Source organism: Solanum pennellii, chromosome 2 (assembly GCF_001406875.1).
Source record: "Solanum pennellii chromosome 2, SPENNV200".
Lineage (NCBI taxonomy): Eukaryota > Viridiplantae > Streptophyta > Magnoliopsida > Solanales > Solanaceae > Solanum > Solanum pennellii.
In genome coordinates, this window is record NC_028638.1 from 58885826 (window position 1) to 58898254 (window position 12429).

At 35.6% G+C, this 12429-nt stretch overlaps 3 protein-coding genes across 3 annotated transcripts; 2 read left to right on the top strand and 1 right to left on the bottom strand.

Annotated features, from left to right (window-relative positions):
- The first annotated feature begins 296 nt into the window (after nt 1–296).
- On the top strand, nt 297–2149 carry LOC107010439 (protein NOI4). Its single transcript, XM_015209724.2, has 3 exons — nt 297–469; nt 975–1166; nt 1739–2149. Exons 1-3 carry the CDS (start codon nt 461–463, stop codon nt 1760–1762), a joined length of 225 nt encoding a protein of 74 aa, XP_015065210.1. The 5' UTR covers nt 297–460; the 3' UTR covers nt 1763–2149.
- Nucleotides 2150–3446: 1297 nt separating this feature from the next.
- LOC107011638 (succinate dehydrogenase [ubiquinone] iron-sulfur subunit 2, mitochondrial) lies at nt 3447–6882 on the top strand. Its single transcript, XM_015211223.2, has 2 exons — nt 3447–4275; nt 6438–6882. The coding sequence occupies exons 1-2, from the start codon at nt 3623–3625 to the stop codon at nt 6607–6609; spliced, it is 825 nt and encodes a 274-aa protein (XP_015066709.1). The 5' UTR covers nt 3447–3622; the 3' UTR covers nt 6610–6882.
- Nucleotides 6883–7747: 865 nt separating this feature from the next.
- Nucleotides 7748–11539, bottom strand: LOC107008660 (ATP synthase mitochondrial F1 complex assembly factor 2). The gene is made up of 4 exons (XM_015207789.2): nt 11010–11539; nt 10677–10851; nt 8564–8841; nt 7748–8391 (listed from the first exon to the last, which is right to left on the bottom strand). Exons 1-4 carry the CDS (start codon nt 11466–11468, stop codon nt 8284–8286), a joined length of 1020 nt encoding a protein of 339 aa, XP_015063275.1. The 5' UTR covers nt 11469–11539; the 3' UTR covers nt 7748–8283.
- Nucleotides 11540–12429: the final 890 nt, after the last annotated feature.

A 12429-nucleotide genomic window follows, 5' to 3' on the forward strand; every position in this document is an offset into this window, starting at 1 on the left:
ATATATCCTGCTAAAGCCATCCAAATCAAAACAAGTTGAACAAGTTAATTATTTTTTTATGGCGCTATAATCGGCATCCCTAGATGATACGTACTAATTTTAAATTTTCCATGCCGTCCAAATAAGTAGTCCAATGCTTTTTTTATTTTTTCATGATATTTCAATTTGGATTTCTCTCTTTTTGGCCACAAAAATATATTACTTATTATTTTTTTAAAAAAAAAATTGGAATTTTAAAACAAGACAGAGAGTGATGTTCCTGGGGGCATTTGACTTTTAGGATTTGTTAGACAAAATTATTAGGTGAATTAAAAAATGGGGGTGTCATGGGTGCAACAACTAATTTGCAAATTGATTTCCCACTCCTTTAATTGTCCTCTCCCTCAAGACTCGTTCTGATCATCCCTTTCTCTCTTCTTCTTCCTTTCATCAATTAAATTACACCAAAAATATCATATTCATGAATTCTGTAAGTTTCTCTCTCTTCCAGTTTTTTTTTTTAATTCTGAATTCCTTCTGCCTCTAAACGTGAACGTTCTTGAATTTGTGCTATTCTAAAATCTAATGAGATTCAAGAAATTTGTAAAAATCCAAAACCCCGACGCCTCACATTTCTCTTTTAATGAATTAGACGTTACGAAAAAATGATTGATTTGTTCATATATGGCATATGTCTTACGGCTACGACCAACCTTTTCAATCGGTTTGCTGCATTTGATTTCACCAACAAGTTTTTGTGTATTTTTTTTATAGCACGATGGAGCATGTTTAGTTGATAATCCCTTTTACATTTCGGTTTAACAAAGGTATTTTGTTGATTGTTCATACAAAACATATAGATTGGAAGAAAATCACACGTTAGAGTTGTTTGACTTTATGACAAGTTTAAGAAAAAGAAGAGAAAACCTGTTATGCCATTTGTATAAGTTTAACATGTTATTGAAAACTCTGTTTTTGACATTGGCAATTTCTAGCAAGAGAAAGGTCGGCCATTGCCGAAATTCGGGGAGTGGGATGTAAATAATCCAGCCTCGGCAGATGGATTCACTGTCATATTTGCTAAGGCTAGAGATGACAAGAAGGCTAATAGCAGTGCAGCACCAACACAAACGCCCAGAAATGACTATGCATATGGACAACCTAACCCTTATCAGCAAGAAACCAGGGTATATATCCATCCCCTCAACTACTAAATCTTATAACTAATAATTCCTTCTTTTTGTGCTACAAGCATTCAAGAAATTACATTTTGGAGTTAAAGTCTAGTCGTTGTTTTTTCTTACGATCATATGTTGTTGTTACTGTCATAAATGTTGTGTTTTTGCTTTCCTTGTGCCGAACCTGCCAAGGGAGGGGTAAGGTCACCACTTGTGGGACTATACTGCGTAATTTGTTGTTGTTTAGTTCCTTTTTAGTTTGGTTCTAGGTACTATTCTGTCTTTTGAGATTCAGGGAACTATTATTCTATATTAGAGTTGTCTTGTGGTGACATGATATGTGTTTGAATAACATCTCTGGGAAACTAGAACCAGATCTAACTGAAACTTAACAAAAAACAGATTAAATTGTTTTTTAAAAGAAAAATTAACAAGTACTGGTTTTGTTGGAGAGTTCATGTTGAATGTTTGTTAGGAGACTTTGTAATCTTGTTAGTAGGAAATGTAAAGAATTTATTTATGTTCATAGAACAGTACTCAAGACCCCAACTAGATTCTAACATGTAGTATTTGTATTGCAGAAAAAAAGGTTTTGCTGTTTCTGAAAGCAGGATGTTTCGGTGGCTGTGAATTATGAGACTTTAAGGCCATCGGATATTGCAGTTCAAGTCTGCCAAGTGGGAGAATGAGTGCTGCACCTTCTGTTTGTATTTTACTCTATTGATTATTGTTGCATATAAGGTTTTCTTCAACTCTCTCTCTAGTCTCTATTCCCCAATATATGTATGTATTCAGGGGAATCGTCGACCAACACACGCTAATGTATTCTACTTGAAAAGCATAGTCGATCACTCTCTCCATTTATATCACTTACGCATCATCCATCACTATACTGAATTTTTATGAGCAAATTTTCAATGTTCGATTTGAATATTTGAACCTACATGGACTATGTATCTTATACATTATGATGATGAAACTTGTTCATCAAAGTTGGCTGCTAGCTAGAAGAGAAACAAGTCATCTTTCATGCTTGAACTTGCTGTTAGTAGAGAAAGAACTAACAAGTCATGTTTAGGATACTACATTATGCACTTATTATAAAGAGTTGCTTCCTCAACTTAATCTTGTGCTGTTAGTTTACAAAACTTAAATCTCAAACCAAAATATGAAAACTTTCATTTGTATTTTTTATTTTTGAAACAAAAGAACTACGATCTAAATTTGTTCCAAGTAAGCCGGATTGAATTGGTTTTCTTAAGTTTGGTTTTGAATTAATGATTTGGTTATTTAGATAAAATATTCATGTCTTAATAATTTTTCAATCCTAATAAAATATTCATGTCAAAATTGCCTTAAGAAATTTTAAATCCTATCACGATCATCCAAATAAAATGTTCATTCTAGCAAGGATCATTAGGAATTTCCTTCCTAATCTAAATAAAGTAAAAACACGTCCACACAAATCATACTATTGATAATTCAAGTCAATGATTACTCAATCTTTTAAGTTATATGAAATAACTCAAATATAATCATCAATTAATATAGTGTTTCTTAAGGACACAACTCCTTGAATCAAAATAAATAAAAAATACAGTCAGAGTGAATACATCTCAGCTTGCATTATTTACCATGAGTCGAATTTGATATATGGATTTATGTTTAATCTATAAAAACAATTAAAAAACACTAGTGTCCGAAAAGTTGAATGCAATATTTTAATCGTAATTTAAAAATTCAAACCAAAAATTGAATTTCGATTTTGACGAAACTATTGCCATCCTGCATTTATGTATCAATAGTAGTTGTCAAATAGGGTTATCTATGACAGTTAAAATGGTCAATTTGAAATGTGAATCACCTCATATGAGCATAACATATTAAACAATACATAAAAATATAACAGTGTTTACGGAATGTAAATTACGACCTATTAATGAATTTAAATCGGTCAAGTATCTCCCAAATTAATAGGACCTGTATTATTATCTGTTGCTTATATTTAATTTGTATTGTAAGTTTGCTATCCCTTTTTCTAGGTCACAAAATAAATAACACAACACCGAAGATATTATTTATGTATTTGAGTAAAAACGATGCTGAAAAAAGCGAAAAGTAAATGATCCAGGACGCGAGCCAACCACGTTACTTAGAAATAATATCTAACGATTACAAATCCGACACGTCATCAATATTCCACACAGATCCCAACTCATTCACGGCAAAGCTTATTAGTCGACGAAACAATAAATACAACCTCAAATATTTTCCACATGTACCGAACTACCCCTTCCACATCCACCCATTCTCAAACACAAAACCACCCAATGTCGGTTTCTTTTACAGGCCTATTTCCGTCATTTAATACCAATATTTTTCTTTAATATAAAATCCCCCTCTATTGGCTTTCTCTATTAGCAACCTATCCAATCACTCCGTTTTTGGTATTCATTCATTCTTCAATGGCGACTAGTTTAATCCGACGAGCGATTTCTAGGGTTCAGTCATCAGCACCGGCGGCGAGGCTACTCGTCGCCAGAGCTCACGCTTCCGACTCCCAAGCACAGAAGGTAGAATCTAAACCCAATCTCAAGTCATTTCAAATTTACCGATGGACTCCAGACAACCCAGGGAAACCTGAGCTCAAAGAATACAAAATCGATCTGAAGGAATGCGGACCTATGGTTTTAGATGCGCTAATCAAAATCAAGAATGAAATTGACCCTACACTTACCTTCAGGAGATCCTGTAGAGAAGGGATCTGTGGTTCATGTGCTATGAACATCGACGGATGTAATGGACTCGCTTGTTTGACCAAGATCTCGTCGGATTCTGAATCGACGATTACGCCGTTGCCACATATGTTTGTCATTAAGGATCTGGTGGTGGATATGACTAATTTCTATAATCAGTACAAGTCTATTGAGCCTTGGCTTAAGAGGAAGACACCTGCACCAACGCCTGGGAAGGAGATACCACAGAGCAAGAGCGATAGGGCTAAGTTGGATGGAATGTACGAGTGTATTCTATGTGCTTGCTGTAGCACATCATGTCCTAGCTACTGGTGGAATCCTGAGTCTTATCTTGGTCCCGCTGCACTCCTCCATGCCAACCGGTAATATTTGTTTGTTATTATCATGTCAAGCTCTGCCTGTTTTGCATTTACTCTTTATTGATGTGCTGTAGATTGTTTGGTTGTTATATTCTGGTTGCGTTTGGATCATATATCAAATTAAATACATCTTTAATTGGTGGATAGCGTTACCCCGAACCTATGCAGCTGTGTTGGTGGGGAGGTAGAAAGATACCTGTAGACAATAAACATTTTAACTTTTCTGGATGTGCAGCAAATATATGGTACTTTTAAATATAACAGGTTGGGCCATAAAAATATTTGAATTGATTGTATCAGATTAAGAACGCCGTGTGCCTTTCAGATATGAAATGAATCTCATTCTGGTGAGCTGAAACACTATCCAACTCTTGTAGAAGATGGACCAAAGAAAAAACTTTTTGTAGAAGTTTGATGAATCATATGCTGAAACGTCTTATTTTATGGTAAAACCGTGCAATTTCCATGGTAGTTCTGGTAATCTTATTCTGAGTTGTCATTGGACAACTTTGAAACATTAATTTCTCATCTTACTAATCCCTAATTGGTTCATTAATTTGTACTTGTTTCTAACCTATGTCATCTTTAATTTGATTCAAAACTGAAGATATACGTCCAGAATCTCATTTTAGACAATACATCTTTCAGCTTTTTGAATGCCGTGTGGTTAATTTCTTTGCTCTGCTATCCTTCATAAAAAATCTAACTAATGTGCCAAGAATAGTTAGGTTTTACTCTCCTTTGCATTAACATTATACACGGCTCTTTCATTCCTTCTGCTGCCTGCACCACCAATTGACAACTAAGTGTCCTTCTTGGACCATTCCGCTCCTATTGTGCTGATCCTTTCTCTATAGAACAATCAGTTTTATAACTCTCATACTAGTTGTAGGGGTAGCCTACATTATGTCCTTTGGGTGCTCAAACACATTGTCTCAACTGATAGTCTGTGTTTTTATAGGAAATTAATTATATTTTGTAAATAGAGGCACAGTGAACACCCAAAGCACATGAGGGTTTGGGTGGCACTGGTTTAGAGGGCAGAGGAAAGGTACCTGCATATATTGTGTCTGGGATCAATCTAAATTTTAACCGGCTTTTGTTTTTGTGCATCTTCCTTTTAATTTGTTGCTCTTTTTTACTCTATCTTTTTCTCTGAAGAGTTCTCCTTTTTTTTTTTCCTTTTGTTTTACGCTTATCTATTCTTCTTTTTTCCTTGTTACTAATTCATACTTCTTTGTTCCTTCTATTGTTTTCCTTATTAACTTTTTCCCTTTCTTTTTCTGTGTTTTTGCTTATCCATATTTCTTTTTTCCTTATTACTGAATATGAATGGGAGAATCCTACAAATGAAGTACTCTATGCAGTCGATTTTGTTTGTTCTTTTCAAATATTGAATCATATCCGATGGTTATGATGGTCGATTTTAAAATTTAAAACCAAATCAAATCAAGTCAAAGAATATGTCAATTTTTGTTACACATCAATTCAGTTTGGTTTTCTTTTTGGTTTGATTTTTTTGATTTTCTTGAACACTTCTATTTGTAATGATAATATTCATTATGTTTTTTTGACTTTCTCCACTAAATCACCTTAAAATTTCAAGTGTGTCGCAACCTACATTCAAAGGCATTGAGTATCATGATACTAAAATCTTAGGGCCACCACTGATTAGCTTGTAAGGTTCAAAGACAATACTAGTGTTAGAAGTCCTTTGCTATTCTTTCTCAGTGTGGGAATTACATGCGAGGATGGAAAAAGTTCAAATCACACCCTGGGCGACTCGTCATTCAAAGAAAAAAGAAATTGATAGGAGAAGTAGATGAAAGGAGGACCTTTTTCTATTATATTATTATGTCAAAGGGAGTATTAGAGGAATGCTGTTGCCTGAGGCCAAATGCTAGAGATGTTTTCGGTTAACATCTTGTCCAAACTGCTTTTGGACTTGTATGACCGACTTCCTTAGAGATGTAGGGCATTATTTACCTAGGTCAATTGCATGATGAGGGAGTAAGAGTTTTGGATTTCCGAAATTTCAGTACTTGCCTTGATTTTCTAGAGTTTTGGATTGTTTATAAGTTGATCTACCCCATTAACCCTACTATCCATTATTCCCATCCTTGCGATATATTTAACGGAGGTTTATCTCTTGTATTTAAATGTAGATGGATCATGGATAGCCGTGATGAATATACTCAGGAGCGCCTGGATGCAGTTAATGACGAATTCAAGCTTTATCGCTGCCATACTATTCTGAATTGTTCTCGTGCTTGCCCAAAGGGATTAAATCCCGGGAAGCATATTCAGAACATCAAGAAGCTGGAGATGGCACCTTGAGCCTGCAGTGTAGTGTGTTCCAATCTTTTCTGCTAAGATTGATTTTGAAGGACTAGTAGGAGGTTGTGTCCCAAAATAATGTATGCACAGATTGTAATTTACTCTCTGAGATCTTTTTAATACTTGAATTTGAGATGAAAGGTGCATCTCTCTGAAATATAATACAGTATCAATTTCAAGTACATTGCTCCATAATGCATTTAAGGCAGTTTGTGTTTCCTCACAAGTTTTGTTTAGCTAATGTGTGTTATTTGAAGGAGTGATTATTTGTTATTCCCTTTGTATTTGCTTCTCAGCAACATACAGATCTGGGTGGTGTTTGATGATACTCGAGTTTCTTTGCTACAATTATTTGTGTTCGGAACTTGGTATTTCCCTTCACCTATTTATGGGCATGAAAAGAGATAGTAGTACTAGTACATTTTTCAGAATCGCAGTGGACACTAAAAAAAAGAAAGAAAAAAGTGGCACTTCCCAAAAGTTTTAGTTCCTCATATGAGAAGTATGACCCTTTGATTATACATTAGATTGAAGTTTGAAAACAGTAGATATAGTACTTATATTAGCACAAGCATTGGATGGTCTCCATTAACTCAATTGTTTTTATCTTCACGAGGTTTGCTCAAACTCCTAAAGTAGGATAGTATAAAGAGATAATTATTTTATACTGCCTATATATAACAGCCCCCACCACATGAAAACCAATAATCAGAAGAAAAGGAATGAAGTTGTTAGTAGTAGTTAGCTTTCTGGTTTCTATGGTGATTATTAGTACAATTGTTGGAACAAGCACTCGTCTCCCCTTTCTCATAGACTCTAAGACTGTGGAGCCATCTCAATACTTCACAGTAACAGGTTACTACTTGAAACAAATAATATTTTTTTCTCCAGAAGTTAGCATTAGGTGGTGACTGATGAAATAACTTCATTCTTCTATATCTATATAACAGGGTGTAACAACGACTGTGATATAGCCTGTTGCTATTGTGATGTTACAAAACAACCTCCTCTCTGCGTTCAGTGCTGCCGTGAAGAGCGTTGAGCCAAAAGCAATAGAAGAAATACATTGATCAACGAGGGGAACCAACTCTTTTAATTATGTTTTTAAATACGTTAGACTTAGATTGCATATAGGAGATGTAAAAGATACTTGATTTGCTCTCTTCATTTACAACATACATCAATAAACTATCAAATGTCACAAAATTAGAACATTTGGTATTCCGTATTCTTTAGTTGGAGAGCATGAAGCAGCCAAAGTCGGGGGCATCAAGATCCCTGATAAATACCTTACACTATATAAGAAAGAGAAGGGAAAAAAAAAAGAAGCTATTATCCATACAAGGACATCCATGACAATATAATAGGCATTTGGCACTTGCAAATTAAAAATAAAAAGAGGCATTTGGCTAGCACAGTCCACCTAAAAGATTTAAGAGACATAAGACTTTCAGAACTACATCCTGCTTCTCAAGATTGATGGGTAGTCCAAGTTCAAAGAAGTGCATTCGATTTCAGAAAAATATGTTCTTATTCCTCATCAGCAGGTTATTCGCAGCAATCATCTCCCGTTCTTGTGAAAGCAATAAGCTTAATACAACTTACCCAACATATTGACTTCACCTCGTTGGTGACTTCAACTGAAGGTAAGATTCACTAAAAGATTACCAAAATTTATACCCTCCTTGTAAGTCCAAGGAACACCACAGCAGACGCAATCTGAACTCTTAAATCTGCAATATCAACATCATGACCACCTTCAACAAGACCCCAATTGTCAACCTGTAAGAAGCCAGGGAAAGTGAACACTTAAAACTTGGCGTTTTGGTAGCGCAGGCAACGATTATGTAGAGATACTACTAAATGAGCGACAACAGCCCTGGCTGTTCGCATATTAGATAGGTTACACGAAGTCCTACAAAAGATAAACAAAGGAAATTGACTGTGTACAAACCTGCAAATCTTCCTCAAGCCTAATTAACTCAATAGCTTCCTCAATCCCCAATCTACCACGGAAAATTCCAAGTGCAATGACTAAAGAATGTGCAGCTGAAGCAATTGCATCAATTGTTGCCAATTCACAATCATCTGTTTTCTTGAGAACGCTTCCGATGGCACTAACAAGCCCATCATCTTGCTTGCCACCAAAAAAACTGGTGTGTACAGTGGGTTTGAAGCCGAATTCTGACTCTACCCACTTTAGAAGGGGATCAATTTTCTCTACTTGACGCTCTGTGAAATTTCGAAGAGTCAAATCAATATTCAAAAAGTACTATGATGAAACCTAAATAAAAGGTCAAAACAAACAAAAGAGTACTGCAGGCTTGCTGATAAGCTACGTTGCTCGGAGTCTTCAAAAATGTAGATGGATGCATGTCGGATCCTCCAAAAATAGTGTATTTTTGAAGGATCCGACACGAATGCGGCAGCATTTTTGGAGAGTCCGAGCAACTTAGCTGGTAAGCATATACCAAACCAGTGAATAGCCTTGCAGTCAGCATCTGGAGTCTAAACTCTTCTAGCTCTTGTGATATTAACAGTACAAAAAGTAATTCTAGGCCGCTTCACAGTTGGCCAAATAGATGGAACTTCTGAGCACAAAGCTTATTCTATTTATAGGAGGAGCTAACAATGTTACAAAAGCTTAGGATCACTGGAATATCTAATATGCTCTATCGGATTTAAAATCACCCTAGGAAGAATCCAAAAGGAGACTTCACTGGATTTTTAAAATATAATGAGGAGACTAGAATAGAAAGATATCATCATGGGTGCTGATAGTCATGCTCAAAGAATCCCTTCCCTAGATCCATCAACACTGAAGTACAGTATAACTTCAAGTAACATTGAAAAAAGAAGTGGCCCTCAAATGACGTTATTTTATCTTTTGTTTTGGGACTAGAGTCACAACATTAATTCCTTCAACCAATAAAAAAAACTGTGGTGAACTCCCCCATATTCAACCAAGACCCCTCATCTCTCTCCCCTTTCTCCACTACTGCCCTTCCAGTGAACCTTCTCATAACTCTGAACTGCGGATCCTATTAGGTCTTCATTCTTCCTACATCATATCAGATCCTATAAAATTCAGAAGGCCACTGGAACCCTATTCAAACCACCTACCAAACCATGTCTGATCACACTTCCTAACACTGAACTGTAGTCCCTCTTAATAATACTCACACTGTTCCTAGCACCATTTTCCCCATCAAAATTATTTCTTCAGTTCACTGAATTAAACCTTGAAGAGAGTTCAATTATCTACAAGGTTTTAGTAGTGTGCTTGGTGGGCAGAATATATTGCTAAATGAAACTTTGATATAGTGGGTGGTTCAAATGTAAAAGGAGCAATGGAATTCTGGAGAGTAAAAAATAAGCGCTGTATTATCATTACTTTCTTGTCCTCCAATACGCTCTAATATGGGGTAGCAGAATTGTGCTATCACAAAATGCTCTCAGAAGCTAGAGAGATAATTGCATTATTTAAGATCGAATCATTCATCGGAAAAAAAAGAGCAGAAACTATTAACCATGTAATCTCAAGATGCATGAGGTCGAGAAGTTGATGAAGATAGGCAGACAGAGAACCTTGTCCAAATACCAGAGTAAAGAGCACAATAAAATTACACAGATTAGCAGAGGCTGATATAAATTACAGACTCCAATTACTAACCATTTGCTGGAAAAGCAAAACATTCCCTCCTTCCAAACTCGAAAGAAACTAGCTAACAACGGTATGCTCTATCCTTGGCAATGACTGACACTAGCAGTGGGTGAGATCTAGACATAGAAATAGGACAGCTGAATTGTTAATCATTTATATATTTTCCGTTCTTAATTTTTTTTTTAAAAAAATGAGTACAGCTGGGCAGCAAAAGACTTATGAAAATTATATCAGACCACTACTTTTTGCCACTTAGTAAAAACAAGCCTGTTCACCATAAATTGCCCAACAAATGAAGGATCAAAACTAAGTTTGCTCCTAAAGACATGTTTGAAACCGTTTCATGAGAAAAGCAAAATGTTGAGAGCATATAAAAAGAATTACACTTTACAAAATAACATACCAAGAACTCCGCTTGTCAGATCATTATCCCCTGGAGCACGACAGAATACTAAATCTTGAGGGAATTTCTTCATCAAATATTCAATTATCTTATGACGCGTCAGTGGAACTCTTTCTAGTGCAGTACATGATAGTTTCATTAATGGCATAGTAAAGGGCCTGATCCCATCTGCTTCCTACACCAAAATACATTTCAGGCCAAGGGTAGCAAAACACACAATTAAAACATCAAGCAATATGGAAAATATCAAGTTCCCTGGATATAGAAAACACATGAATGACGAAAAAGAGAAGTTCACCAAAATGGGTATCTGAGAAATGAGGAATAGAGGACCTGGTATTCCCATTCAGCAGCAATAGCCTTAGCAAGAGCGAGAGTGGGGCATTTGAGAGGGCGCTTAGAAGGGGTTTTAAGCGTACGGTAATCAAGCATAACACTCCAACCATTTCCATCTTCAGCTTCTCTAGTCGTCACTTTCTGATAAAACCTCTTTCCCACAATTGATCCAGTCATGAAAGACATAGGCATCGTCACAGATTCCGCTTCTTTTGACGAAGAAGCCTTCTTTGGACCCTTAATGAAGATATTTTCATCGATTGCTGATTTTTTCTGAGAATTCGAGTCTGCATCGCCCGAATTCTCAGAGAAAGTGAATGAGGAAGATGGGACATCAGATTCCGGTTGTACAGATTCAGCCAAGTTACTGAAACAGCGAGTTTGCAAAGAGGTAAGGTTTCTTAGAAGGGAAAAGTTTGATGCTTTAAGACTTCTTCTCACGATTTCAGCCGCCATAGCTTGGAGAGAAGACGACGGATGCAGCTGAAGACGTTGAATTTGCTACTGCTCAGCACGAGAAGCATTCTGTTTTGGGTTTGGGCCTGATAAATTCTTCCAGGAAACAGGCCTCAATAAAGCATTTAGGCCCAAATTAATTGTTCAGGATCCATAGATGTAGTCAAGGCCCACTTGGATTAGCTGAATTTAAGTAAGAATTTAACTTACTAGGGGATATTAAAGGGCCTTAAAGATACAACTTAATAACTTTTAAAGAAAAATGACAGAAATCACACTTTTAAGTTCTCTTACTATCATTACTCCCTATTAGTTTACAAATTTTCAAAATCTTTTATTTTCGTGCATCAAATTAATGTATCAGCGCGTCAAATTGATGTAACTTGCGCATCAGATTAATTCATCAGCGCCTCAAATTAATGTATATTGTGCATCATATTAATGTATCATGTATAAAATGTACATCAGAATAGCGTATCATGTACAAAATATAATGTATCTTACTTAACGGTTAATGTATCTCGCGTAACAAATTAATGTCTCAGCGTTTATATTATGGGCAACTTTCACATAGAGCAAACAAAAAATTCATATTTGTATGCTATAGCAAACTTTGCATAATTGCACTCCATAGCAAACATAAAACTGTATAATTTGCTATACGTATACAATTGTATAATTCGCTGGCCTAAATTGTATAATTCGCTGGCCTATTTCGCTGCAATTGTATAATTTGTTTTGCATACAGTTGAATCGAATTAAAATGTATGTATATTGCATAATTATAAGTGTATAGCAAGAAGATATATGTTTTTCTCGCTTTATACAAAAACAGAAACACAATATATACACTTCTGTTGTATAAAGCTAGAGAAAATTGTATTTCACTGCAATTGTATAATTCGCAATTGTATAATTCGTTGGCCTTTTTCTCTGCAATATTTGAAGTAAAATGTTTGTA

Excerpts from the sequence above, each read along its gene's own strand:
- LOC107010439 (XM_015209724.2), top strand. Across the intron at positions 1,167-1,738 it reads CTTATCAGCAAGAAACCAGG|AAAAAAAGGTTTTGCTGTTT; the intron begins GTATATATCCAT and ends TTTGTATTGCAG.
- LOC107011638 (XM_015211223.2), top strand. The coding sequence starts at position 3,623 with ATGGCGACTAGTTTAATCCGACGAGCGATTTCTAGGGTTCAGTCATCA. Across the intron at positions 4,276-6,437 it reads GCACTCCTCCATGCCAACCG|ATGGATCATGGATAGCCGTG; the intron begins GTAATATTTGTT and ends ATTTAAATGTAG.
- LOC107008660 (XM_015207789.2), bottom strand. The coding sequence starts at position 11,468 with ATGGCGGCTGAAATCGTGAGAAGAAGTCTTAAAGCATCAAACTTTTCC. Across the intron at positions 8,842-10,676 it reads TCTGACAAGCGGAGTTCTTG|AGCGTCAAGTAGAGAAAATT; the intron begins GTATGTTATTTT and ends GAAATTTCACAG. Across the intron at positions 8,392-8,563 it reads GGCTTGAGGAAGATTTGCAG|GTTGACAATTGGGGTCTTGT; the intron begins GTTTGTACACAG and ends GGCTTCTTACAG.